The 13990-nt window shown below is 51.7% G+C and overlaps 1 protein-coding gene across 1 annotated transcript; it reads right to left on the reverse strand.

Moving 5' to 3' along the window:
- Positions 1–760: 760 nt before the first annotated feature.
- Positions 761–4094, reverse strand: LOC101524359 (galectin-10-like). The gene is made up of 4 exons (XM_058673922.1): positions 4089–4094; positions 3450–3526; positions 2722–2932; positions 761–1011 (listed from the first exon to the last, which is right to left on the reverse strand). Exons 1-4 carry the CDS (start codon positions 4092–4094, stop codon positions 898–900), a joined length of 408 nt encoding a protein of 135 aa, XP_058529905.1. The 3' UTR covers positions 761–897.
- Positions 4095–13990: the final 9896 nt, after the last annotated feature.

Below are 13990 nucleotides of genomic sequence, written 5' to 3' on the forward strand. Positions count from 1 at the left end.
TGAGGCTGAAGCTGGGGTTGGAACTCAGCCCGGGTCCGAGTATGTATGCTAGGAACCCGAGTAATTTATCCACCACCTGATGCGTCCCAGGGTCTGTGATAATGAGACCCTAGAATCAGGCATGGGGTCAGAATTCAATCCAGACAACACTCTGATGTGTGAGGTGTAGGCATTCCAGTCAGTGCCCTCAGTGCTGTGCCAAATTGCCACCCAAATTCTTGTTTGTAACCAGTGTCTTTTTTTTTTTAAAAAGGTCTATTTATTTTTATCGGAAAGGCAGATGTACAGAGAAGAAGATACAGAGAGAAAGCTTTTCCATCCTCTGGTTTACTCCCCTAGTGGCTGCAATGGCCAGAACTGTGATGATCCAGAGCCAGGGGCTGCTTCTCGGTCTCTCATGCAGGTGCAGAGTCCCAAGGTTTTGGGCTATCCTTGTCTACTTTCCCTGATCACAAGCAGATGAGCTGGTGGGGCCTCCAGGACACGAGCTGGCGCCAGTATGGGATCCCAGCGTGTTTAAGGTGAAGACTTTATCCACTAGGCTAGCACTCCGGGCCCACATTGTCTTAATTCTGTCATTTGGAGCAGTGGTTTAGTGTGTTTGTCCTGCAGGAAGTTAACAAAACATCTATCCCAATTGTGTCAGTGACCTTATCACTCCCTGTTGGTCTCACAGATTTTCCCTCCTAGATTCATCAGTCCATCCCATGGAATCCCACCAGTCTCTTTAACTTCAGCCAAAAGGAAGAGACACACACTATGAAGTTTGATGATGTTTTAATGAGCAAGTATAGCTAAGGCGATGAGGAGGAGCCATTGTGTTGGTTATGGGGATTCATGGGTCATGCAGAGAGAGGGGGAGCTCCTGGATCATGGGGTACTGGAAACCCCTGTCCCCTAGCAGACTTCCACTGAGGTCAGGGCGACATCTCTCCACACCTGAATCATCTTCACAGATGCTGGATGGACTCGGTGGGCAAAGCTGTAGCAGTGCTGGCCGTTGATCACGACCTGCCGGAAGGAAGAAAGTGTGTCAGAAATACAGGGTGTACCTTAAGACTTTGAAAGTTCCCCCAAAATGTCCCAATGACATATCAGAACCGAGGACATGTTCTTTTTGTTCTAAAGGTTTATTTATTTGAAAGGCAGAGTGTCATTGGGTAGAAAGAATCTCCAGTTGGGCTAGGTCCCCACCAGGAATTTCATCTAGTCTCCCGTGTGGGTGGTATGGGCCCATGTACTTGGGCCCATCACTGTCTCACAGGTACATTGACAGGTAGCTGATTGGCACCACCATAGGGGATGCCATCTTTGCCATGGCACTTAACTTGCTAGGCTGACTTTGCAGACCACATTTGTGACTGCTTTAGACAATTATTTCCTCCAGTGAAGTTCTACCTCTGTATGATGGGGTCTCTGCTTAACTTCCTTTCTACCCTAGAAAAGCCCCATGGACAGAGTCTGTGTCTCATGAATCTTGAGTTCCTGTATCTTGTACAAAGCTGACCTTGGGGCTGGAACTTACTACAAGGTCACTGAGTGCCTCGGCTTCAGTTCCTCAAACCTCCACTGTGTTTATGGCTCATAGTCCAGCTCTCTTCGGGGTCACTGCTGGGAAAGAATGCAACCCTGGTGTTTGGAAAAGGTTTGGGTAGTGCAGTGGTTCCAAAGTGAAGATGTTGGATGGGTGATCAAGACGTTGGTTAAGGTGCCCTTGTATCGTATCAGAGAGGCTAAGCTCAGCTTCCTGGTAATGCAGGCCCTGGGAGACAGTGGTGATGTCTCAAGTAATTGAATTCCTGCCAACCACATGGAGAGACCTGGATTGAATTCCCAGCTCCTGGCTCTGGCCTAGGCCAGCCCTGGCTGTTAACAGGCTTTGGGGGAAATGAATGAGTGGGTGGTAGTTCTGTTTCTATCTAACTCTGCTTCCCAAGTGAGAATAATAATAATAGATATTATTTTAATAACGTACAGGAATATGAAATATGCGTTTCCTGAATGTTAATAATAAAATATTAAAGTACAGGGGAGTTGACAATGAGAAAAATGTAGCATCATTTGTGAAAGACAGATATTGGAAATAAGCCAAATGCCCACTATGATAAGGGTCAGTTCAGTTTTTATTATACTTGTAGTAGAATATTAATGCAATTATCAGCATACAAGGAGTATCATTATGAATAAAGTGATTTCCACAAGACGTATCTTTTAAAAACTAATAAGTACCCAGCTCTTAGATACAGTGGAAAGAGAAACTTTTACCATTGTATGTCCAAAAATAAGTGAAAGAATGCATATATAAACATATGTACATATATAAATGTATATGCATATATATGTGTAACTCTAATTAGTATTATATTGTCTGTGTAGGTATGATTATTTCTGAGAGCCCAATAAAAAAGCTAGCAATGCTTACAGAGTGAAAAGAAACTGACTGACTGACTGTAATCTTATTCCTGTGTGTATTTTAACCATTTAGTTACATGAACATTTACCCAACAGCAGAAGTAGAAATAATGGTTGTGGGAGAAGCCAGAGAAAAGATCCTCCCTCGGTGGATGGACTGGCCTGGAGCCAAGTTGGACAGAGTTGGGAAAAGAACTGAGGATGGTAGGATAGTAGGATGGGCAGAGTGTGCTGGGTCACCGAGGACTCCTGGGGCCAGGTCCTGGAGCCCAGGCAGGTGGCACAGCAGGCGCTCTTGGGCACACTCACCTGGTACTCATTGTGCAGCACCATGATGCACAGTTCAAACTGTCTACACTCTGTGAAGGGCATATAAGAGGATTTCACCTCACAGTCCCAGCCCCCGCACCGAAGGCTGTTCATGACCACGCAATGGCCAAAGTACACTCGCAGATGGAAGGCGATGTCAGACTTCTCACTGGTGCCCGTGTGGAAATCCACCTGCAGCTGTGGGTCCTTTCTGAAGACAAAGCACATAGCATATTGGTCAGGTCCCCTCCCTGTGGTGGCCCACACACAGCACACAGGCCAAGTTTTTCAAAACCACTTCTTCCCAAGCATGAAGTGATATTTTATCCTTGTCCCTGTGGGGCTGTCTGAGCGCATCTTGCCTGGAGTGGTGAGATAATCTGTCCCTTAGCTCAAGACTGAAGATGAACCACTGACCTAGGCCTATTGATTGTCCATTTCCTGAAAAGTCTCTGTCTCTTGATAAAGAATTACATCCCTGTCCCAGACACTGCTTCTATCCCCTTCAAGTGGTGCCTTATCCTAGACTCAAGATTTGCTCACACTTTGGCAAACAGGTTCAACACTAGGGACCTAGCCTGTCGCCATCTACACCCTCCTTGCTTAATCTCTATCACAATGGAATATTTTAGCATCAGCCAGTCATGTGGTGACCTCCCCACTCTGAGAATATCATCCATCCTGAGAGTCCTCCATCCCATACCCATAATTGTAGGTAGGGTACTCACCTGAAACAATTGGCAGGTGCCCCTCTGATGGTCACTGAAGAACCGATACACAAGGACACATTCCGTGTATACGGGACCTGTTATGGGAATTGGGAATGGGTGAGAGGGTGCTGGGTTGACTGTTGGTTCCCCTCCTGTAGTAGTTTCTGGGTTCAGCAAGTAAGGGGTCAAAGGCCCAACTCTGAAGACTCCTTCTTTGTACCCCAGCACAGTCAGGGTCCCAGTTTCATTGACAGACCAATAGGGTTCTACTTAAGAGGAGGTGTCAAGAGCCAGGCTTCTCTGCTGCTGGTCCTGACGGTAGCCCTCTCCAGGAGTGAGATGGTAGATCCGTTAACTGGACTCCCCCTGCCTGTTTATCAGTACAAAAAGGACTGTCAGGAATATCCACTTCAAGCTATCAGAACAGTCTATGTGTCAGACATGATCAGATATTGACATGTGGTTACATGGCTCAGCATTAGATGATTCTCTCCTGGGTCATTTCCCGAGGGTCTCTCTCTCTCCAACACACCCACCACTCTCAGTAGCAGATCCAGCATGGGATGCTTCCTGCCCTCATCTCTTGAAATCTCCCATTTTTCTCTTCCTTCCTTCATGGGACCTGGGACCACTGGAGGCTGTGCATTTTCGCCTCACCTGCATCCCTGACATCATTGTCTTCCTCAGGGTGGCTCTTTTGTAGGAAGTCTGGCCTTAGGTGAGACACTCTTGAGGTGGCTGCATATAAGTGATTCCTCCAGCCCTGCCCTCTGGCTTCATTCCTGTGGCCAAGCACCCCTGCTAGTGAGGTTTGCTAGCGGGATGTGTCAGAAACAGGTCTGTTGTGCGGGGCTGTTTCTGTGATGTAACTGTGGTGTCAGAGAGGGAGCAGCTGGGAGGGGAAAGGCACGGAGGTGATGTGGTGAGTGGGTGGGGGAGTCCCATGGATGGGTTGTGAATGCAGTGAATGCCATCGCTCTCTCCTTTTGTTTCTCCCTTGCTGTCAGTCTGCCTTCCAGACCAATCATCACTCTTTTTTAAAAAAGAAAAAAGACTCATTTATTTTTATGGGAAAGGTGAATATCCAGAGACAGAGAGGAGGAGAGACAGAGAGGAAGATCACGCGTCCGATGGTTCATTGCCCAAGCGGCCGCAATGACTGGAGCCGAGCCAATCTGAAGCCAGGAGCTCTTCCTGGGCTCCCACGCGGGTGCAGGGTCCCAAGGCTTTGGGCCGTCCTCGACTGCTTTCCCAGGCCACAGGCAGGGAGCTGATGGGAAGCAGGGCTGCCGGATAAGATGACCATACTTGGTATGGTCATCAAGATTGGGCTTGGGCCTCCCGCATGCGTAGTTCTAGTCCTGGCTCTGCTGCTCCTTGCTGCTGGGCATCCCGGGAGAAAGCTAGGGAGGATGCAGGGGCTAGGGCTGCCGCCACCCAGTGAGAGAGTAAGACAGAGTTGTGGGCTCATGGATTTCACCTGCCAAGTCCCTGCTGTGGCAGGTACTCGGGATGTGGAGGGAAGGCTTCTCTCTCTCTCTCTCTCTCTCTCTCTCTCACACACACACACACACACACACACACCATCCCTCCCATTGAAGCAGATGAAAGACACCTCTCTCTGTTTCTCTTCCTCTCACTCATGCGCATTCTTCATCTGTATGCTATTCAGGAAAGTAAAGAGACACGAGTGTTTCAAAGACTACTCAGATTTTATTTTTCTTTCATGAAAACATTTGAAGATTCTTGTCCATATCGACGAATGTCCAGGAATGGCCTTGTCTTTGTATAGTAAAGTCCTGTTGGTACTCGGCTGGTATTTTCTTTCTTTCCTGAGCGGTGTGTCAATCTTGATGACCATACCAAGTATGGTCATCTTATCCGGTGGCCCTACTTCCCATCAGCTCCCTGCCTGTGGCCTGGGAAAGCAGTCGAGGACGGCCCAAAGCCTTGGGACCCTGCACCCGCGTGGGAGCCCAGGAAGAGCTCCTGGCTTCAGATTGGCTCGGCTCCAGTCATTGCGGCCGCTTGGGCAATGAACCATCGGGCGCATGATCTTCCTCTCTGTCTCTCCTCCTCTCTGTCTCTGGATATTCACCTTTCCCATAAAAATAAATAAATCTTTTTTCTCTTTTAAAAAAGAGTGATGATTTGTCTGGAAGGCAGACTGACAGCAAGGGAGAAACAAAAGGAGAGAGCGATTGCATTCACTGCTTCACTGCCCTGTGACTACAACATGCAGTGCTGGCTCAAGGCTTTTCAATATTAGAAACGCATTGGTGAATTGAAGCGTAAAATCATCAATAATTTGACTTGTTTTCTTAAAAAGAAAAAAAAAAGCACAAGAGTAAGAAACGAGAAAAGAAAGAGGCTAAAAAGAAAGAGCCACCACATCTGTACAGGACATACAGCTGGGCCAGTGCTTTGGCTCTGCAGACTACGCCTACAGCTGTGAGCTCAGGCATCCCATGGGACATCGATTCAGATGAATGACTGATCCAGTGCTGAGGCAACTCTAAGATGATTATCAGGGAGTGAACCAATCAAGTGGAATGAATGTGGATCTCTCTCTCTCTCTCTCTCTCTCTCTCTCTCTCTCTCTTTCTTTCTCTCTCTTCCTCTGTCTCCCTCTCAGTCTCTGTGACTCTGTCGTCCCAGGACCCTCGACCTCACGGAGGTCCTCAATGGCAGATATCATTATTTAGAAAAGTGTCTTGAACCTGGAACAATTAATGTTGAAAACTCCAGTTTCCACTGGCCTTTTGGGCGTTTGATTGGATGTTGCCGCCACCTGAGGGAAGGCCTCATTTGCAACAGGGATTATGGCAGGGTGTGCCTTGGGCACATGAGGGCAATCCCTTCACACGCCTCCATCAATATATGGGCTCTGAGAGTGAGGGGTAGAGCAAACTCAGACGCTGGAGAAGACGACGCCTCTGTAGACTTCATCTCCTCCATGACCATGCCCGGTAAGCAGGGCCAGAGGCGGGAAACTAGGGACATTGATGCACACTGGGCAAGCAGTGGACAGTGTGGGCACAGGGAACCAAGTTCAAGGGGATTTCTTGTCATGCGTCTCAAGACACATGAGCTGCCTTAGTGTCAGAGTTGTAGAGAGAAATCGAGACTAGGAGAGAGCTTTACACGGGCTGGTTTACTCCCCACAAGCCACAGCAGCCAGGGCTGGGCCAAGAGACAGCTAGCCACTGCATGCAGGTCCCTCTGTGTCCCAATCGTGTCTGGGGGCCTCCTCCAGAGCCCTGTGGGTGTGATTCCCTCCAAGCAGTCGAGAGACGATGCTGTGCTTGGTCCCCTGTGCGCACTTGTGTTAGGAGGAGGGAGGCAGGTGGCCTTGCTTGTGAACACACAGTCTGGTCTGGGCAGTGTGGCAACCTGAGCCCAGCTCTGCTTTCCAGTGTGAGTTTCGTTCAGTTGAGAGAGACAGAGAGACAGAGAGACAGAGAGGTGGCTCGCTTGTGCACAGGTTCACGGGACAGGCACGCAGGGTGTGGGGCAATGGATGGGGGAGTAGGTTGTGCAGCTAGTGAATGGACCTGCGCCACCTCCAGGGGTCCCAGCCAAGCAGTCCTGACTTTGGTGTCTGTCGCCTCTGCAGTCTCTGGCAATGCTGCGCGCCGACCTCGCACCCAATTCAAGCCTGAGGAGCTCGGGGTCCTGAACGCTGCATTCGAGAAGACCCCGTGCCCTGACTGGGACACGCTGGAGAGCCTGGCGAAGGAGCTGAACCTGGACACGAGTGTTGTCAAGGTCGGTATCATGGGGGAGGGTGGGGACACCCAGAGGTGCTGGCGGCTGCAGTGCCCACCAGGACTTGATGCTTTGGGCTCCCGCAGGCCTCACTGGGCTCCTGGGCAGCAGTCGCCTCCCCAGAGGAGCCCAGGGTCGTGGGGAGAGCCATGCAAAGTTCCTTTGTGGGTTGTATGTCCGTGAGAAATGCTGCGAGGCAGTGTTGGCCTGGGTGGGATGGGGCACCTCACTCTCTTCCCAGCGCAGACACTGACCTGTGCCCCCTCTCTTTCCGCCGCAGGTCTGGTTTAAAAATAGGCGAGCCAAGCTCAGTCAGCAGCAGAAAAAGCAGCAGCAGGGAGGGCTTCCCAGGAGCCCAGCACCAGTGGCCTTGGACCCCAGTGTCCCCGCCAAGCAAGAGCAGAAGCCCAGGCCGACCTCAGCCTCCAGACCCCACCCACAAGGGGACACACCTTCCCACCTGCAGCTGCTGCCACCACAGCCACAGCCGCCTTCCCAGGCACCCACAGCTACATCTCCTCAGGCCCCACCAGCCTCAGGGCACACCAGCCAGCCCGGCTCTCCCCCCAGCGACCTGGAGGACTTGTGCCTGGATCCTTCGCTTCCCTGGGACTCCCTTCTCCATGACCTGGACGAGGTGATAAGCATGTGTGATTCCCCCCTCGACTTCGACCTCGGCCTCGACCCAAACACTCTGGATATGTAGCTTCTCCACCTACACCAGTCACCACACTGTTCCACCTCATGCATTCCTGCTTGTCGTTCAACCTGACAAAAGCTACTACAAAAGCTATTTAGGATCCAGAAAGAATTCCAAGTGGGAGCTCTTCGATTGACACACCGCCCAAGAAAGAAAATACCAGCCGAGTACCAACAGGACTTTACTATACAAAGACAAGGCCATTCCTGGACATTCGTCGACATGGACAAGAATCTTCAAATGTTTTCATGAAAGAAAAATAAAATCTGAATAGTCTTTGAAACACTCATGTCTCTATTTTTCCTGAATAGCATACAGATGAGGAATGCGCATGAGTGAGAGAAAGAGCAAAGAGATAGAGAGGTGTGTTTCTTCAGCTTCAATGGGAGGGATGGGGTGTGTGTGTGTGTGTGTGTGTGTGTGTGTGTGTGTGTGTGTGTGTATGTGAGAGAGAGAGAGAGAGAGAAGCCTTCCCTTCACAACCCGAGTACCTGCCACAGCAGGGACTTGGCAGGTGAAATCCATGAGCCCACAACTCTGTCTTACTCTCTCACTGGGTGGCGGCAGCCCTAGCCCCTGCGTCCTCCCTAGCTTTCTCCCGGGATGCCCAGCAGCAAGGAGCAGCAGAGCCAGGACTAGAACTACGCATGCGGGAGGCCCAAGCCCAATCTTGATGACCATACCAAGTATGGTCATCTTATCCGGCAGCCCTACTTCCTATCAGCTCCCTGCCTGTGGCCTGGGAAAGCAGTCGAGGACAGCCCAAAGCCTTGGGACCCTGCACCCGCGTGGGAGCCCAGGAAGAGCTCCTGGCTTCAGATTGGCTCGGCTCCAGTCATTGCGGCCGCTTGGGCAATGAACCATCGGACGCGTGATCTTCCTCTCTGTCTCTCCTCCTCTCTGTCTCTGGATATTCACCTTTCCCATAAAAATAAATAAATCTTTTTTCTCTTTTAAAAAAGAGTGATGATTTGTCTGGAAGGCAGACTGACAGCAAGGGAGAAACAAAAGGAGAGAGCGATTGCATTCACTGCTTCACTGCCCTGTGACTACAACATGCAGTGCTGGCTCAAGGCTTTTCAATATTAGAAACGCATTGGTGAATTGAAGCGTAAAATCATCAATAATTTGACTTGTTTTCTTAAAAAGAAAAAGGACAAGAGTAAGAAACGAGAAAAGAGAGAGGCTAAAAAGAAAGAGCCACCACATCTGTACAGGACATACAGCTGGGCCAGTGCTTTGGCTCTGCAGACTACGCCTACAGCTGTGAGCTCAGGCATCCCATGGGACATCGATTCAGATGAATGACTGATCCAATGCTGAGGCAACTCTAAGATGATTATCAGGGAGTGAACCAATCAAGCGGAATGAATGCGGATCTCTCTCTCTCTCTCTTTCTCTCTCTCTCTTTCTTTCTCTCTCTTCCTCTGTCTCCCTCTCAGTCTCTGTGACTCTGTCGTCCCAGGACCCTCGACCTCACGGAGGTCCTCAATGGCAGATATCATTATTTAGAAAAGTGTCTTGAACCTGGAACAATTAATGTTGAAAACTCCAGTTTCCACTGGCCTTTTGGGCGTTTGGATGTTGCCGCCACCTGAGGGAAGGCCTCATTTGCAACAGGGATTATGGCAGGGTGTGCCTTGGGCACATGAGGGCAATCCCTTCACACGCCTCCATCAATATGTGGGCTCTGAGAGTGAGGGGTAGAGCAAACTCAGATGCTGGAGAAGACGACGCCTCCATAGACTTCATCTCCTCCATGACCATGCCCGGTAAGCAGGGCCAGAGGCGGGAAACTAGGGACATTGATGCACACTGGGCAAGCAGTGGACAGTGTGGGCACAGGGAACCAAGTTCAAGGGGATTTCTTGTCATGCGTCTCAAGACACATGAGCTGCCTTAGTGTCAGAGTTGTAGAGAGAAATCGAGACTAGGAGAGAGCTTTACACGGGCTGGTTTACTCCCCACAAGCCACAGCAGCCAGGGCTGGGCCAAGAGACAGCTAGCCACTGCATGCAGGTCCCTCTGTGTCCCAATCGTGTCTGGGGGCCTCCTCCAGAGCCCTGTGGGTGTGATTCCCTCCAAGCAGTCGAGAGACGATGCTGTGCTTGGTCCCCTGTGCGCACTTGTGTTAGGAGGAGGGAGGCAGGTGGCCTTGCTTGTGAACACACAGTCTGGTCTGGGCAGTGTGGCAACCTGAGCCCAGCTCTGCTTTCCAGTGTGAGTTTCGTTCAGTTGAGAGAGACAGAGAGACAGAGAGGTGGCTCGCTTGTGCACAGGTTCACGGGACAGGCACGCAGGGTGTGGGGCAATGGATGGGGGAGTAGGTTGTACAGCTAGTGAATGGACCTGCGCCACCTCCAGGGGTCCCAGCCAAGCAGTCCTGACTTTGGTGTCTGTTGCCTCTGCAGTCTCTGGCAATGCTGCGCGCCGACCTCGCACCCAATTCAAGCCTGAGGAGCTCGGGGTCCTGAACGCTGCATTCGAGAAGACCCCGTGCCCCGACTGGGACACCCTGGAGAGCCTGGCGAAGGAGCTGAACCTGGACATGAGTGTTGTCAAGGTCGGTGTCATGGGGGAGGGTGGGGACACCCAGAGGTGCCGGCGGCTGCAGTGCCCACCAGGACTTGATGCTTTGGGCTCCCGCAGGCCTCACTGGGCTCCTGGGCAGCAGTCGCCTTCCCAGAGGAGCCCAGGGTCGTGCGGAGAGCCATGCAAAGTTCCCTTGTGGGTTGTATGTCCATGAGAAACGCTGCAAGGCAGTGTTGGCCTGGGTGGGATGGGGCACCTCACTCTCTTCCCAGCGCAGACACTGACCTGTGCCCCCTCTCTTTCTGCCGCAGGTCTGGTTTAAAAATAGGCGAGCCAAGCTCAGTCAGCAGCAGAAAAAGCAGCAGCAGGGAGGGCTTCCCAGGAGCCCAGCACCAGTGGCCTTGGACCCCAGTGTCCCCGCCAAGCAAGAGCAGAAGCCCAGGCCGACCTCAGCCTCCAGACCCCACCCACAAGGGGACACACCTTCCCACCTGCAGCTGCTGCCACCACAGCCACAGCCGCCTTCCCAGGCACCCACAGCTACGTCTCCTCAGGCCCCACCAGCCTCAGGGAACACCAGCCAGCCCGGCTCTCCCCCCAGCGACCTGGAGGACTTGTGCCTGGATCCTTCGCTTCCCTGGGACTCCCTTCTCCATGACCTGGACGAGGTGATAAGCATGTGTGATTCCCCCCTCGACTTCGACCTCGGCCTCGACCCAAACACTCTGGATATGTAGCTTCTCCACCTACACCAGTCACCACACTGTTCCACCTCATGCATTCCTGCTTGTCGTTCAACCTGACAAAAGCTACTACAAAAGCTATTTAGGATCCAGAAAGAATTCCAAGTGGGAGCTCTTCGATTGACACACCGCCCAAGAAAGAAAATACCAGCCGAGTACCAACAGGACTTTACTATACAAAGACAAGGCCATTCCTGGACATTCGTCGATATGGACAAGAATCTTCAAATGTTTTCATGAAAGAAAAATAAAATCTGAATAGTCTTTGAAACACTCATGTCTCTTTATTTTTCCTGAATAGCATACAGATGAGGAATGCGCATGAGTGAGAGAAAGAGCAAAGAGATAGAGGGGTGTGTTTCTTCTGCTTCAATGGGAGGGATGGTGTGTGTGTGTGTGTGTGTGTGTGTGTGTGTGTGTGTGTGTGTGTGTGTGAGAGAGAGAGATAGAGAGAGAGAGAAGCCTTCCCTCCACATCCCGAGTACCTGCCACAGCAGGGACTTGGCAGGTGAAATCCATGAGCCCACAACTCTGTCTTACTCTCTCACTGGGTGGCGGCAGCCCTAGCCCCTGCGTCCTCCCTAGCTTTCTCCCGGGATGCCCAGCAGCAAGGAGCAGCAGAGCCAGGACTAGAACTACGCATGCGGGAGGCCCAAGCCCAATCTTGATGACCATACCAAGTATGGTCATCTTATCCGGCAGCCCTGCTTCCCATCAGCTCCCTGCCTGTGGCCTGGGAAAGCAGTCGAGGACGGCCCAAAGCCTTGGGACCCTGCACCCGCGTGGGAGCCCAGGAAGAGCTCCTGGCTTCAGATTGGCTCGGCTCCAGTCATTGCGGCCGCTTGGGCAATGAACCATCGGACGTGTGATCTTCCTCTCTGTCTCTCCTCCTCTCTGTCTCTGGATATTCACCTTTCCCATAAAAATAAATAAATCTTTTTTTCTTTTTTAAAAAAGAGTGATGATTGGTCTGGAAGGCAGACTGACAGCAAGGGAGAAACAAAAGGAGAGAGCGATTGCATTCACTGCTTCACTGCCCTGTGACTACAACATGCAGTGCTGGCTCAAGGCTTTTCAATATTAGAAACGCATTGGTGAATTGAAGCGTAAAATCATCAATAATTTGACTTGTTTTCTTAAAAAGAAAAAGGACAAGAGTAAGAAACGAGAAAAGAGAGAGGCTAAAAAGAAAGAGCCACCACATCTGTACAGGACATACAGCTGGGCCAGTGCTTTGGCTCTGCAGACTACGCCTACAGCTGTGAGCTCAGGCATCCCATGGGACATCGATTCAGATGAATGACTGATCCAATGCTGAGGCAACTCTAAGATGATTATCAGGGAGTGAACCAATCAAGCGGAATGAATGCGGATCTCTCTCTCTCTCTCTTTCTCTCTCTCTCTTTCTTTCTCTCTCTTCCTCTGTCTCCCTCTCAGTCTCTGTGACTCTGTCGTCCCAGGACCCTCGACCTCATGGAGGTCCTCAATGGCAGATATCATTATTTAGAAAAGTGTCTTGAACCTGGAACAATTAATGTTGAAAACTCCAGTTTCCACTGGCCTTTTGGGCGTTTGATTGGATGTTGCCGCCACCTGAGGGAAGGCCTCATTTGCAACAGGGATTATGGCAGGGTGTGCCTTGGGCACATGAGGGCAATCCCTTCACACGCCTCCATCAATATATGGGCTCCGAGAGTGAGGGGTAGAGCAAACTCAGACGCTGGAGAAGACGACGCCTCCATAGACTTCATCTCCTCCATGACCATGCCCGGTAAGCAGGGCCAGAGGCGGGAAACTAGGGACATTGATGCACATTGGGCAAGCAGTGGACAGTGTGGGCACAGGGAACCAAGTTCAAGGGGATTTCTTGTCATGCGTCTCAAGACACATGAGCTGCCTTAGTGTCAGAGTTGTAGAGAGAAATCGAGACTAGGAGAGAGCTTTACACGGGCTGGTTTACTCCCCACAAGCCACAGCAGCCAGGGCTGGGCCAAGAGACAGCTAGCCACTGCATGCAGGTCCCTCTGTGTCCCAATCGTGTCTGGGGGCCTCCTCCAGAGCCCTGTGGGTGTGATTCCCTCCAAGCAGTCGAGAGACGATGCTGTGCTTGGTCCCCTGTGCGCACTTGTGTTAGGAGGAGGGAGGCAGGTGGCCTTGCTTGTGAACACACAGTCTGGTCTGGGCAGTGTGGCAACCTGAGCCCAGCTCTGCTTTCCAGTGTGAGTTTCGTTCAGTTGAGAGAGACAGAGAGACAGAGAGACAGAGAGGTGGCTCGCTTGTGCACAGGTTCACGGGACAGGCACGCAGGGTGTGGGGCAATGGATGGGGGAGTAGGTTGTACAGCTAGTGAATGGACCTGCGCCACCTCCAGGGGTCCCAGCCAAGCAGTCCTGACTTTGGTGTCTGTTGCCTCTGCAGTCTCTGGCAATGCTGCGCGCCGACCTCGCACCCAATTCAAGCCTGAGGAGCTCGGGGTCCTGAACGCTGCATTCGAGAAGACCCCGTGCCCCGACTGGGACACCCTGGAGAGCCTGGCGAAGGAGCTGAACCTGGACATGAGTGTTGTCAAGGTCGGTGTCATGGGGGAGGGTGGGGACACCCAGAGGTGCCGGCGGCTGCAGTGCCCACCAGGACTTGATGCTTTGGGCTCCCGCAGGCCTCACTGGGCTCCTGGGCAGCAGTCGCCTTCCCAGAGGAGCCCAGGGTCGTGCGGAGAGCCATGCAAAGTTCCCTTGTGGGTTGTATGTCCATGAGAAACGCTGCAAGGCAGTGTTGGCCTGGGTGGGATGGGGCACCTCACTCTCTTCCCAGCGCAG

This window comes from Ochotona princeps, chromosome 16, assembly GCF_030435755.1.
Source record: "Ochotona princeps isolate mOchPri1 chromosome 16, mOchPri1.hap1, whole genome shotgun sequence".
NCBI classification, from domain to species: Eukaryota; Metazoa; Chordata; class Mammalia; order Lagomorpha; family Ochotonidae; genus Ochotona; species Ochotona princeps.